Here is a 15,165-nt window from a genome sequence, read left to right as displayed (position 1 = left end):
CTGTTTCAAATAAACAAATCTCTCTCTCTCTTTTTTTTTTTTTTAAAGGGGGTTGGTACCTGGGTGGTTCAGTCGGTTAAGCATCCGACTCCTGATTTCGGCTCAGGTTATGATCTCAGGGTCATGAGATCAAGCCCTAAGTTAGGCTCTGCGCTCAGTGGGGAATTTGCTTGAGATTCTCTCCCCTTCCCCCTCTTCTGCGCCGTTTCCCCCCCCCCCCCAATAAATAAATACATCTTCAAAGAACTGAAGGAAGCTTGGAGCTGGCTAGATTCCCAAGAGCCATTTGAGACCTGCTGGGGCTGGGAGCCCTAACAAGTCATTGATGGGTTTATGAAGAGGCATTGACATCTGATTTGTGTAGTTAAGAAACAAATAAGCTCCGACTGCAGTGTAAGCTGTGGATGTGGAAATGGCAGGAATGGTGGAGAAACGAGGGGGTTAGTGCAGTGGCTCAAATAAGAAATAATAGCTTGGTTTCTTGTCTTAGCAAAGGAGATGGAAAAGAAGTGGAAACATTCAAGAGATGTTGAAGAAGTAGTCGGACTGCAGGACTTGGTAGTGGGTTGGATTTTAGGGGTCACAGAGAGCGAGATGTTAAGAGACCTGGGTTTGTGACTTGTAAACCTGGACAGATAGTGATGTCGTTCAAAGATAGGTGTACTGGAGGAAGACCAGGTCTGGGGAGAAAGCTCCCTAAGTTGAATTTTGGAAATTTTAAAGATCTCTTCTGAGATATCCAGGTAGAGATGTCAAGTAGACACTTAGGACTTCATGGGCCTGCAGCTCAGGGGAAAGGGAGTAGTTGGCTTGTAGATACTCAAGTCAGGGGCACAGAGGAGGAGGAAAGCTCACTGAGGAGGAGGAAACCTAGAACGACAAGAGGGCTTGGGACAGTTTTGCTGAATTCTATGTAACCAAGTTTCAAGAAAGAGAAGAGTAAGTGGTCAAGAAGCATTAAAGTGCTGCTGAGCTTTTAAGAAGAGGATTAAACATACCTTTTGATCATGGTGAGGAGCTGCTTCTGTAGAGAGGTGGGAACAGGTTGGGCTGGTGTGGTCGGTTACATGAATGAAACATGGACCTTGCTCTGAACAGCTCTCAGTCTTGTAGGGGAGAAGGTTATATAAGCTTCTTAAATACAGTTGGAAATCTGGAATGAGAAAGTATGTTTAGAGGACAGAGATCAGTAGAGTAGGGGATGATAGACATTTTCTGAGTAGCCAAGCCAGGAGACTTCTCGGAGGTGGAGACTTATAAGGAAGTATTCAAGGGTTACGCTCATGTCTGCAACTGCTTAGGTTTGAGCACAGTGCCTTGTACTTAGCAGGCTTCTAATTAAAGTCTGCTGGATGCATTTATGAATAAAAGAAAGTACAGTCTTTCCCCTAAAGAAATGTGGGTGATTATCTTGGGTGGTTCCTTTTACTAGATAGTAGCCTTCAGATAGAAAAGCAGTGTGTGGGTGGATCAGTACTGTCATCTTTGGATATGAAGAATAGCAGAGTCTATTGCAGGGGAGGTGTGGGTTCCAAAGTCAGAAGCTTAGTACCAGACAGATAATGTAAATGAATGATGCCAGAGCCAGATTTGCGAGCAAACCCTCGCTGTGTTTGGCAGTAACACGTTCTCCGCTGTGTGCCCACGAGGAGCCACAAAAAATGATGTCTGCTTTTTTCTCTGACCTGTGGTTCTCTTGGTCTGTGATTTTCCAACTTTTCACAGGAGCCACGGGTACAAGAAGTACTTTTTTCTTTACTATAAGAAAAAAAGAAGCCCAGGCTTGAAGATAAAGGCGCTCACCGTTGCTTCCTTCTCAGGCAGGCAGCAGAGCTGGGTGGGGAGAGCCATCTGAAGGGGGCACCGCTCCTTCACTCCAGCCATGCTGTTCGTGCAGGAATGGGGCCTCCGGGTTCCCGGGTCTCCCAGTTTTTCCTGAGATGCTGGCAATTTAGATTAGCAACTTGTGTTTGATTTAGGGATACACCTAGAGATGTCTTCACCCTGTGTTTCAGATTTGGTTGGTAGATAAACCTTAGATTTCCATCTGTGCTCCTTTCCTAATCAGCTAGAAAAGGAAGAGTAAGGAAAGGTCTTTAGGTATGCAGCTGATCACCTCAAACTTCATTAGCTCTTTCTTCAGATCTTTTTGAGAATTTGATGAGCATGTTTATGGACCTTTCTCCCTGGAAAAGAATACACGTATGTTCATGCGTGCACAGTTTTGCATAGAGTCTGAGAGGTTTTTCAGGTTCTATGTTAAGAGCCCCTCCTCTTAGTAGGAAGAATGTTACATCTGAAACCATGAATCCTACCTTTTTCTGTGGACAGATGGCTTTCAGTCCTGTCATTGCTTTCGCCATGTTTTCTTACGCCTCTGCCTGCGTGGAAAGTTGTCTTTCTCTCAGTGCACTTTGTATTTTGTGAAAACATTTTACATTAAGAGCATTTTAACAGTTTTTAAGAGCTTCTGTTTAAGTCCTCCCCCCACACTGATCATACTTTCAAAACTTTGATATTTGTAAATAAAAGTAATACAATAGTTAAGAAACTTTTACAGCTCTCTTTTCCTATGAACAACCTTGGAAACAGGTTTGTATGATTTTAAAGAGTCAGCCCTATCCATCCTTTTACTTCTAAGCAGTTCTACAGTTAACCTCTTATATACAGAGTAACCTATTTCTCCTTTTATTGTTTCCAATAGTAAATTATAAATTACTTTATAATAAATAAAGTAATAAAATATCTTTTCTCTTGACTGGGAAGTCAAGCATTTTAGAATCTACTGAAAATAAAATCTACCACGAATAATGTCTTTGTCATGGACTATAACTGAGGTCCAGAATGATGGCAGGAAAGAGGAGAGTGTTGATCCCCCTTTATGATTTCTGTTCCTTTTCATTTCCTTTCTCTTCCAGTGCTAGACATCAGCATGCTCTCCTCCCAAGATGTGGTCCGCATGCTGTTGTCACTGCAGCCCTTTCTCCAAGATGCCATCCAAAAGAAGCGCACGGGCAGGACCTGGGAGAACATACAGCATGTGCAGGGACCACTGACCTGGCAGCAGTTCCACAAAATGGCAGGACGGGGAACCTATGGTAGAATCTCTTCCCTGTTTCAATTCCTTCTTAATTTTTTTTGTTCCATAAAAGCTAGCTTTAGTTACTTTCAAGCCCTAGCTTCACTGACGAAGTAGAATCTTTTTCTTCATGACTATTAAATTTTATAATCTTTTTTCTTTCCTAAAGTCAGTTTGGAGTTCAGTTTTCTAAGCATCTTTGACAGAACCCAGGTCAATGAGGAAAATAATCCTTAAATAGAGTATTCATTAGATTTTCCTCATCTTCCTGATCCTCATTGTACTTCCATCTGGATGAACTTCTGAACTAGTTCTGTCACCTTCTTCCTAGTCAGGATTATAATGCTTAATTTAAAGGAAATGATGTAGTGCTGCTTGGAAAACTAACTTTAACTTGTTCTAATCTGCCCTCTGATCTTATTGGACCTTTCTAAGCGCGTTCTGACTCACTGAAATGAGGTTCTTCATTGGGGGTCATATAATTAGAGGATTTGAAGAATACTTTTGAGTGATCCTGTCAACCTACGAGGAAATTTCTGATGCCAGAATTAAGACTAATGCAGCAAGAACTTCTAAGTTGTCCAGGTTGTGGGAAACAGACTTGCAAGCGCCTTTCTAACTGCCTTATTGTTACAGGTTCAGAAGAATCTCCTGAGCCGTTGCCCATTCCCACTCTGCTGGTAGGCTATGACAAAGACTTCCTCACCATCTCACCATTCTCTTTGCCATTTTGGGAGAGGCTGTTGTTGGACCCATATGGGGGCCACCGTGATGTTGCCTATATTGTGGTGTGTCCAGAAAATGAGGCCTTGCTCGAAGGAGCCAAAACTTTTTTCAGGGACTTGAGCGCTGTATATGAGGTGAGAATGACATGAAAATCATTTTTGTGATTTGAGTCCTCAGATTGTTTCTAGCTATGACTAAATTTTAAAGAACAAGTATCTTCAAGGTAGATCTCAAAGAAAATTTGCAAATAGTTGAAGGATAAAGGAGAGAATTAAATTGGCAAGTTTTCCTGGAAGTTAATTGCTTTCCCCTCTTGGCTTTACATTTTGTTAGATTTAGAAGACTTTGCTCTGCCAGCCTTACCACACATCTTACAATTCTGTCAGCTGTTTTTTCCTCATTTATGTGCTTGAGTTTAAAAGTTTTGCTTACCAGGGGGTGTTCTGGCTGTTCAGAAGATGACCTTTACCAAAAGAAAGCACATCTCTTTGGGGGGGGGGGTGGTCCTGAAAAAAGTATAAAAATGTCTACCTTGAAGATTTTTGAATCATGTCCCTGTTGTGTATTTAACACTACATTCATCTTAATACTAAAGTTTTGATACAGATTAATAATGTAATAACCATAATAATTTAAAAGCCGGTAGATCATTTTATCTATTTAGTACACAAATTACTGTTACTATTGAAAAATTAGAATCATGAGTATCTCTGATGATTTTTTCTGCCAAAATATATGTACACTAAATTCTTCGTATCTTACACTTCTAATATCTTTATTTTTGGCAAGATTAAATGAAATTAGTATTTATGAAGAACTGTTACAGGCATATTATAAACATTACAAAAGTGTTTGTTAAAGAAGATGCCAAGTAGAATTTCTAAAATATTTCATAACGGAACATTCGCTATCTGGAAATGGATGGGCACACGTGAAATAGCAAACTTACGTGTTGCTACAAAGAAGTGAGGAGATGCTAATGCATGAGGTAATAGCATCAGTTAAGCCCCTAAAGGAACCCTTAGATACAGTAATTTCTGTGTAGTGCCTGGCCCATGGATGTGTAATGCTATTAAATCATAAGGACCATAACACAGAAAACTTGTCTAAGCGATTTTTTTAAAGCCCAGCTCTTCTCTTGCATGAAACTTTGAAATGAGTTACAAAACATAAAAGCATTGCTGGATCTTTTTAGAGCCTAATGACTTTACTAGGATTGCTCATTGGGCGGTGTACACACCTGGTTAAGAAGAGTGTGTGCTAGAGAACTTTGTAGGGACTTGGTAAGCCTTCAGTTATCACCTCTAATAAGGGATAATGTGGGCTCTCCTGTTGGTGAATAGATAGTTAAGTAGCTTATTTTTTGCAGGTGTATTTTATTAATTCTTTGCCGTAAGTACCCATTTAATGTCCTGGAGATTAAGAACAGAATCTCATTGTGCTTAAAACAACTGTTTACTTTTAAAAAGTGATCAGCATATCCACTGATTCAGTGGCCTCTGCTATTGGTGATCTCCAAATGTAACAGTGTAACAGATGGCCCATAAAATTTTAATGTTATCTTATGGGAAAACATTATGAGTAGGGATTACTTAAGAGGTTTTAGTGGACATATGTCTCAGTCAGCCTTAGTAAGCAGGAATCTGGTTAATTCTTTATTTGACCATTAGCAGTCAGGTAGTGCTCAGTGATCTTCCCTTGTATGGGAGGAATTGGCTGGGGTGAAGAAGCATTTATTTTTCTTTAGAGGGTCTAGGCCAGTTTTTGGAGAGACGGATAGCCGTCTCAGCATACATTATAATTATCAGAAAGGACCAGTGTATAATGTTGGTTTGGTTGCTTGTGTTAATGCTAAAAGAAAAAAAAAACAAAATACTTCCATGTGGATGATGGTTTCCCCCACTGACAGCAGGAGTGGTTCCTATTGTAAATAATGATCTTGCTTGTGGTATCAGATGTGTAGGCTTGGGCAGCACAAGCCCATCTGCAAAGTGCTACGAGATGGAATCATGCGCGTGGGAAAGACCGTGGCCCAGAAGCTGACTGACGAGCTTGTGAGCGAGTGGTTCAACCAGCCGTGGAGCAGTGAGGAGAATGACAATCATTCCAGACTCAAACTTTATGCGCAAGTTTGCCGCCATCACCTAGGTAAATGGGAATTTATTTGGCTAAGTAGAATCTGAGAAGTAAAATAGCAAATTGTCCCCCTTTGGGAAGCAGCATTATGCTACTTTTGTCTCAGGTAATGTTAGTGTTCCATTACTGTATTTATTTAGGTCTAATTTCTGTGTTCTAGGTCGTTAAATGCTAATTTTTATGTGCACACACAGTCTTTAAAAGCAATTTAAAGTTGCCTGAAGAAGTCATATCTAATTTACTCCACATTTTGAAAACTTAGCAGCAGGACTTGGTATTAACTGCTTAAGTTTAACTGGCATTCCCAAGAGAATCTTGGAAGTTTTTAAAGCTCAGTACACAGAGGAGCCTGGTATACCGTGGTGGCGATAGAATAGATGGCCTCTCAGTTTTCAGTGCAGGCAGGCAGAGTCAGTCTGAAAGGAAAATGATACAAGGGATTAATTTTCTTTTTTTTTTTTTTTCAAATAAGCCTCTTCACCAGAATTTATAAAAAGTAGCTTCGTGTTCATTTCCATGTTGCAGAATATGGAAGCATATATTCAGATGTGGAGATAGCATTTTGGGTGTCATAATCAGAGTACTGCAGCCTGAAAGCATAATTTAAAAAAAAGTGGCCATTCTGAATTTCGGATTCAGTCCGACACTGCAGAACATCACTGATGTCACCTCTCTGCACGTCCTCTTTCAGCACCTTATCTAGCCACTCTGCAGCTCGATAGCAGCTTGTTGATACCACCTAAGTACCAGTCCCCACCAGCAGCAGCACAGGGACAAGCTACACCTGGGAACGCTGGGCCTCTGGCTTCAAATTCAGGATCAGCAGCACCCTCAACTGGCAGTGCATTCAATCCCACCTCGAACAGCAGTTCCGGGAACCCTGCAGCAAGTAGCTCCGCATCTGGTTCCTCTGTGCCACCCGTCTCATCATCTGCCCCTGCTCCCGTTATTAACCAGATCAGCACTACCTCTTCTTCAGGATTCAGTGCTGGTGTTGGAGGGCAGAACCCCAGCACTGGGGCCAGTTCTGCAGATAGAACGCCAGGGAACGTAGGCTGTGGTGGAGACACTGAGCCTGGGCAGAGCTCCTCTCAGCCCTCTCAGGATGGACAAGAAAGGTATGTTGTTCGCCGACTGAGACGAGTGGCTTTAGCTTGGACTCCTTACTTACTCTTCTGCACGCAGCGGTCCCCCTCAACCTCATGAATCTCTCTGTCTAGTGAAGTGCTCTATTTCTCTTCTTCCCAAAAGGAGGTAACAACTGTCAGTCTGTTGCTTCAGTGTTAAGAAATTTGGGACTTCTTATAAACTTATTAGCTTCGTAGTAAGTTTTACTGATAATTCTATTACTATGTGAACAGAATATATGGATAATAGCACTAGTAAGCCATTACCACTAACATTAATAGTATTATAAAACATCTTTTTAGAATATGGCCCCAGGAAAAAGAGGGAGTGGAAAAAGAGATCTCCCATTTAAAGGAGTATATTATCATTTCCCACCTGTCTTGGTACTAACTGGCTTGGTTTGCTTTCATTTTGGTAATACACATATTGATGTTATATTTAATCTGTAATCATTGTCCAGGGGGTCGGTGTGCTCTGGAACTGGTTTATTTTGTGTGACTTGTATTTATTTTGTGCATCTCATAAGTGGCTCTCTCTGCAGTGTCACAGAACGAGAGAGAATAGGAATTCCCACTGAGCCTGACTCTGCAGACAGCCAGGCCTATCCTCCAGCTGTTGTCATTTACATGGTGGACCCCTTCACTTACACTGCAGACGAAGACTCCACTTCTGGAAACTTTTGGCTGTTGAGTTTGATGCGCTGCTACACAGAGATGCTAGATAATTTACCTGAGCATATGAGAAATTCTTTCATTCTCCAGGTAACTATTTGCAACTTTATTTTTCACTTTTGTTGTTGCTTTTTGTGAAATACAAGTTCATGAATTTTTTTTTAATTGGAAGTACATGAAAGGTATAAAGGAAAAGATATTCATAATTCTACCTTTAGATTAAGTCACCATTGCATAACATTTTGGTGTGTTTCTAGCCTTTTTTGTGTATGTTTGTTTACAGAGTTGCAATCATACTTTTAGTATAATTTTTATTCTCTAATACTTAACATTATTCATGAGTACTTTTCCATGTTGTTTAAAATTCTTACAAGCAGCATTTGTAAGGAGTGCATGTTCTCCATATTTAATTATTACTGTACAGATATTTAATTTGTTTCTAAATTTTGCTATTATAAATAAAGCTGTAATGAATAAACATTTTTATAATCCCTTTTTCACACTTCAGGTCATTCTTAGATATAGTACTGATAAATAATACCAGATTCCTTTCCAGAAAAGTTACGTTTATTTACATTCCCTTTACTGAGCAGTGAGTGTGCGTCTTTCACTACCGCCTTGCCAGCTTTATAGTGTAATAATTTTACAAGATTTTGATAACAGGTGAAGAATGATACCTTGGGTGTTTGGGTTTTGTTTTACTGTCACCTTCACTAAAGCCATCTTACAGAATTAAAACACTGAAATTAAAGTTACCAGAATAGGTTGTTGATTGTTTTTCATCATGAAGTTTGTGTCTCACATCCTTAGACAATAATTCCAAAGTTACCACGCACACTACGTGTGTATATGATAAAAAGGAGAACTACATTAAGAAGCAAGTTTTAACATTTTGGAGCATGGCAACAATGAATTGACACTTTATCCCTAAAAAAGGAACAGGGTGATTTCTAAGTGACTGTAACTTGACCAACAAGTTGACATGTTTTCTTCAGTTGTTGGTGTATCTTTGTAATAGAGGGTTTTATGTCATCTAAGGAATTGAGTTAAATTATGTAAATTATATATATATATGTGTATTATATTTGATTTAATTTGATTTGAAGCAATCTCTGCATCCCGTGTGGGGCCCGAAATCACAGCCCCGAGATCGAGAGTTGCATGCTCCACTGACTGAGCCAGGCAGGCGCCCCTTACATATTTTAAAACTAAAGCTCCCTGCCCTCTTTCGGCACAGAATTGGTGCCATTTCATTTTCCAAGCGCAGCAGATCTCAGCTTCTAGTTGTGTTTGTGTGTGTAGATCGTGCCTTGCCAGTACATGCTGCAGACAATGAAGGACGAGCAGGTGTTCTACATTCAGTACTTGAAGTCCATGGCGTTTTCCGTGTACTGTCAGTGCCGGCGACCGCTGCCCACACAGATCCACATTAAGTCCCTCACGGGGTTCGGGCCTGCCGCCAGCATCGAGATGACCCTCAAGAACCCAGAGGTAGGTGGTAGCACAGCAGAAACTGCCAGAAGAGTGCTTTTATCCTAGAGAGTTGGCTGCTGGGGTGGCCTTCAGCCTTTGTTAACCTTGGGAGGTTTCTCTGATCCTTAATTTAAAATAGAGGAGGTACTTCTCTAAACTTGTAGAATTTTTTGAGAAAAGAGGCAAGCAAACTCTCGGTGTTTTTGGATGTAGGACCTAAGGCAACAATATACTCATCACTTTTACTTACTGATGTTGGACTTTCCTCTGTTTATTTTGTTTTTTTATTTTTTGAAGCTAATCTGCTATTCAGTCACGGACTTTCTTCCTTCCACCCTCTCTTCTCTCCTGGCGCGGCAGCTCTGCCTGTGTTCACTCGGCAGGGGGGCTCCTCATTTTCCGAGGCGCGTTTTTACAGGGCTTGCTTTCTCTTCCCGTATCTCCGTGCTCTGCTTTATGAATGAATGCTTTTTCTCTCCATGTTCTTAAATCTACTTCCCACAAATACGTACCTCTAGAGGAATTTTAAAACACCAAACAAAAGTTGTATATTTTATTTTACTCGTCATTTTATCCTGAAGATAGATGAACAGGACAGTGTTTAGAAGTTTCAAAGCTTTCAGAAATCAGTTCCCACAACTTTCCTTGCATGAAAGTTTACCTGTTAGTAAAAGCCAGCAAACACTTCTTCGCCATATAAAAGAACTTAAAAACACCAAAACCTGCTGATTTTAGTTGGTAATGTAAGTTTTCCTGGGAAACACAATGAAATGCTTCTCTCTTAGATAAATAAAAACTTAGAAGTGGGAAAAAATTAGGCATGTGGTTAATACCACATTTGTTGTCACTTGATCCAGAAGAAATGGCTCAGCCCACAACCCACATTTATTCTGCAGTTATGTACAGTTTCTGTCTTTGGCAGTTCAGGTTGGTTTATTCTTTGGAGTTTTAATTTTTTCACTTTTGTGAACAGTTCATCTATTTTCTCTGTTAGCTTTTTCTAGAATTAAAAAAAAAAATTATTTCTACTTGTTTCTTCTTTTGTCTCCAGAAATTGAGTTATTGCCTTTCTTTATAAATGTAGAACTTTTTAGTTCTTTACCTCTTGTGGTTATTCTGCAGTTCACATGCAGTCATTCCTTATGCGTTGGTAAGAAGTTATCGCAATTTCAAATTATAACTGATAGTGTTCTGCATTTTCATAGAGGGGAGCAAAGGCTGACTACCTGTATTAAGATGTCATGAGGTGGGCGCCTGGGTGTCTCAGTTGGTTGGGTGACTGCCTTCGGCTCAGGTCATGATCCCAGGGTCCTGGGATCGAGCCCCACATCGGGCTCCCGGCTCAGCGGGGAGCCAGCTTCTCCCTCTGACCCTCTCCTCTCTCATGCTGTTTCTCTCTCGCTCGCTCTCTAATAAATAAATAAATAAAATCTTTAAAAAAAAAAAAAAGATGTCCTGAGGCATTACCTAAAAGTTTTAAAGTTTATAACATACTGGCAGAACACGGTTAATAGTTCCTGAGATAAATGGATGAATCTAGATGAAAATAAATGGCAAAAATAAGCCTTTTCCCCCCTTTTGCTTTGAAACAGGAAGAGAAAGAAATCATTTGACTTTATTAAAAACAAAATCAAATATTAGGAGTATTTCCTCAGGTTTATACATTTTTACATGTATATGGTAATGGTTAATTGCTAAATGTTGCTGCTCCCCTCAGTCTGCAGCTAGAACAGGGCACTTTGATTCAGTAAATGCAGCCCGGTGTCTGCTGTGTGCCAGGCACTAGGGTAGGTGCTGAGGACGCGGTGGGGAGCACGACAGCCAGGCCTCTGCATTCGGGAATTCCGAATCTCTACTGCGGCACAGTCTTATGCAAGCGCATTTTACATAAGAAGGAATGGATTTTAGTATTTACCGTGCAAGTATTAGAAGAAATCCTGTTGGTGGTGTCACTTTTGTTTTTCATAGAATATCCGGTATCTGAAAAGCAGTTTGGGAATAGTATTTGACTTTGTGATTTATCACAGGCTGTCTATTGCATCTAAGATATTTGACATTTAACCTTTTACTTTTTGCTAAACTTTTCAGGCGGTCTCACCTGGACTGTTTTGTTTTGTTTGAAAGCTTTATTGAGGCATAATTCGCATGTTACAACATTCACCCTTTTAAAAATTGCATAGTTCAGTGGTTTTTAGTTTGTTCACAGAATTGTACAACTATCACTGCTGTCTCATTTTAGAACATTTTGCCAACCTGGAAAGAAACGCCATACCTATTAGCAGCCACTCATTTCCCCTCCTCCAGCCCTTGATGGCCGCTAGTCTACTTTCTGTCTCTATGGAGTTTCCTGTTTTGGACACTTCCTATAAATAGATCATACAATATGTAATCTTTTATGTCTGGCTTCTTTCATTTAGCATGTTTTCAAGGTCCATTCATGTCATAGCATGTATAGTATTTCTTTTTATGGTTAAATGATACTCCATTGGATGGGTATATGCCACATTTTGTTTACTCATTCTTTAGTGGATGGACATTTGGGTTTTTCCACTTTTTAGCTATTGTGAGTAATACTGTTTTGAACATTTGTGCACAAGTGTTTATGTTTAAAATGGTTTCCGTTCTCTTGGTAAATACCTAGGAGTAGACTTTCCAGGTATAGGGAAAATGAATGGGTCGATGATAAGGTTAGCTTTGAAACTTCAAACACATTATTGAATATCTCTAGCCCTGTATTTTGTATCCCTAAAATGAAGGAATTGGATTAGACTCTTTCTCAGGTCTTTATTTTAGCTTTAAAATTCTGTAATTTCGTTATTACTATTTTTATGCCATAAATCAATGTATGCTACGTGTACGTTTGTATGTATGAATATGTATTCATTCAGGGATCAGCAACTATGTGGGCTCAATCCAGCCTGCTACAGCCTGTGTTGGTATGACCTGGATAAGAATGATTATTACATTTTTAAAAAGAGAAGAATACTCAGAAGAAGAAAGACCCATAAAGCCTAAAATATTTACTGTCTGTCCTTTATGGAAGTGTGCTGACCCCTGCTGTAGGCGATTAAATATTGAAATGTGTATAATAGCTGTGTAAAAAAAAGGGTGACAACTAAACTTTGTCACAGTTGGTTTAAAATATTTGTCTTAACTGGTAACAGCTAATGCTTTGATTTCTTAAATCACACACACACACACTAAAGTATAAATACATACTGAAAAGTACCCAGTCATAAGTATACCACTTGATGAATTTTCACTAAACACATCATGTAACAAGCACAAGAAACAAAACCTAAGAAGCACCGAGAAACATCTTTCATGTCCCTTCTAGTCATTCTATCGGTAATCAGTGTTCTGACTTAACAGAAACATATCTTGCCTGTTTTTGACTTTCATGTAAATTGAGTCATATAATTGGTATTTTCTGTGTCTGGCTTCTTTCCTCCAGTGTCTAGATTCATCTGTTCTGTTGCAGGTAGTGGTAGTTTTGCATGTCTTCGCTGTTTAATATTCTGATTGTATAACTATAACACAGTTTATCTTCCATTTTACTGGTGATGGGCATTTAGGTTATTTTTTAATTGGAGCTGTTAGGATTAAAACTGTTGTGAACAGTCTTACACCTGCCCTTTGGTAAACATATACGTCCATTGGATTGGGTCACAGGGTATGTATATGTTTGGCTTTAGCAGAGACTGTCACTTTCCCAAAGAGATTGCATCACCAGCAGTGCATGAAAGTTCTAGTTGCTCCACATTCTCACTGATACTTGGTGTTTTCTTTTTTATTTGACATTCTGGTGGGTATGTAGTAGTATCTCATTGTGGTTTTTAATTTCTGCTTTCCTGATGACTAACGAAGTGGGGCCAGTTTACTTTCTAAAATAGTAATTTCCTTTTAATAAGGAAACACTGGCTTGATTGGGGTTCCCTAGCTGATGTCACTTAAACACTTTTTGTCTTCTGTCTTATCACTTACTATTTATGTATGTAATACTTCTGGGGGGCAGTCTGTTGTCATTACTCCCTATTGGTTTCAAGTGCTAATTGGGGTTTTGTTGTAAACATTGAGTTGGGTGGCTTTGTGTTGATACTGACTTTTATTTTGATTTCAGCGACCCAGCCCAATCCAGCTTTATTCCCCTCCTTTTATATTGGCCCCAATCAAAGACAAGCAAACGGAGCTGGGAGAGACATTTGGGGAGGCGAGCCAGAAATACAACGTGCTCTTTGTGGGCTACTGTCTGTCTCATGACCAGCGCTGGCTTTTGGCTTCCTGCACTGACCTCCATGGGGAATTATTAGAAACTTGTATTGTAAATATTGCTTTACCAAACAGGTGAGGAGCCTTGGTGTTTATGCTGCATATAAATTGATGCTGTGCCTTTCCTCAGATATGAGTCATTCTGATTTTCCTGTCTAAATGCAGTGGGTGCTGTGTGGGTGGGCTTTTTGGAATTTTCTGGGTTTTGTCTTGCTAAGTGGTAACTTTGATTCATTTGGGGACCCCTTGCTCACATCTTTCTTTTTTAGATCACGGAGGAGTAAAGTATCTGCACGTAAAATTGGACTACAGAAGTTATGGGAGTGGTGCATCGGTATTGTCCAAATGACATCTCTACCCTGGAGAGTTGTAATCGGCCGACTTGGGCGGCTTGGCCATGGGGAGCTTAAAGGTGAGAGATTCCTGAAGCAATCAGTACAGGAAACAAAGGAAAAGGGTTAAGCTAATGTCCCTAACTGAGCTGAGGGAGAAAATTATAAAGTTAGTAGTAAGAATAAAGCAGATTTATATTTTCTGATTCTTTTAAATGTAGTTTTAAGTGCAGTTTTTAAACTTCTCATTATCAACAAAACTGTTTACCAAAGAAAATCTTAAATACTGAACCCCAATATATAAGACAGGAAAAAGAATGTTTTATTAATATAAAAGTGATAGTAAATTAGAACTTCTAACGTTTATTTATGTACTGAGTCAGTGAGATCAAGTCAGTTTTAACACGAAAATTTAAATGAGAGATTATGGATGATAGTAGAAGTCATATATAAGAATAGACTTCTGTTTCTTTATTTTTGGTGATTGATGTCTTGATGTAGTTTGTATTTATTTTGTGTTGGTGGCACAAGGGCAAGATAATCCTAATTTATAAGGACAAGTAGTTGTAAGTTGGAATGGTCTTTATTCACATTGCCACTGTCTGATAGACTTCAGTCTGGACTCTTAAGAGAGCAGACTTTTTAAGTTGAATCCCCAAATCTACCTACCAACTGCTAATATTTCCCGTCATAAATATAACAGTCACAAAGCACTAAAAGTAACGAACAGCACAGCTGACCACTGGCAGCGGTGTTGCCTGGCTTTACGCCAAGCTCGTTTGCTATCTTACTATAGCCACTTTACATGAGCAGTGTGAATAGTTCTAGATTGCTTTTTTAAAGCCTTACTAATCAATGACACGTTTATAAAAAGTTCAGTATGTACGCATAGATGGGAGGGTTTTGTTTTGTTTTGTTTTTTGTTTTTTGTTTTTTTTCCCTAAGGTCTCCACAAAAGCAAAGCATATGTCACAGATTAGCTTGGTGGTTTTGTGCATTCAAGTGTATTAGAGCAGAGTCAGCAAACTTTCTATGTAAAGGGCCAGGTAATATTTTCAACTCTGCAGGCCAGCGTGTCACTGTTGCAGCCTCTCAACTCTGCCATTGTAAAGTCAAAGCAGCCACAGACAACACCTAAGTGAATGCATTTGGCTCTGTTCCAATAAAACTTTATTTACAGACACAAGTGGTGAGCAGGATTTGGCCTGCAGACCATAGTTTGCGGAACCGTTGCATTAGAGTGCATGTATTGTTTCTTTGCATGAAATTTGTATCAGGTATTCGGGGAACCTCTGAAATAAAACCCCTGAAATAAAACCCCTGATACAGATACAGCCTACATTGTAGCAAG

The 15,165-nt window shown here is 39.6% G+C and overlaps 1 protein-coding gene across 4 annotated transcripts in view; it reads left to right on the top strand.

Annotated features, from left to right (window-relative positions):
* The window catches only part of MED13L (mediator complex subunit 13L), a 301,327-nt gene that overhangs the window by 267,333 nt on the left and 18,829 nt on the right, over positions 1 to 15,165 (top strand). For all 4 annotated transcript variants that reach the window (XM_035017068.1, XM_035017069.1, XM_035017070.1 and 1 more), the window contains 8 exons: positions 2,919 to 3,098; positions 3,716 to 3,939; positions 5,761 to 5,953; positions 6,633 to 7,059; positions 7,611 to 7,830; positions 9,043 to 9,231; positions 13,334 to 13,557; positions 13,752 to 13,894. In XM_035017068.1, coding sequence (XP_034872959.1) covers positions 2,919 to 3,098; positions 3,716 to 3,939; positions 5,761 to 5,953; positions 6,633 to 7,059; positions 7,611 to 7,830; positions 9,043 to 9,231; positions 13,334 to 13,557; positions 13,752 to 13,894 — 1,800 coding nt within the window. The remainder of the gene's footprint in view (positions 1 to 2,918; positions 3,099 to 3,715; positions 3,940 to 5,760; positions 5,954 to 6,632; positions 7,060 to 7,610; positions 7,831 to 9,042; positions 9,232 to 13,333; positions 13,558 to 13,751; positions 13,895 to 15,165) is intronic.

This window comes from Mirounga leonina, unplaced genomic scaffold (assembly GCF_011800145.1).
Source record: "Mirounga leonina isolate KUSES-001 unplaced genomic scaffold, KU_Mleo_1.0 Mir_171, whole genome shotgun sequence".
Lineage (NCBI taxonomy): Eukaryota > Metazoa > Chordata > Mammalia > Carnivora > Phocidae > Mirounga > Mirounga leonina.
The sequence above is the reverse complement of the archived record's forward strand: the minus strand, read 5'-3'. Positions and strand labels throughout refer to the sequence as shown.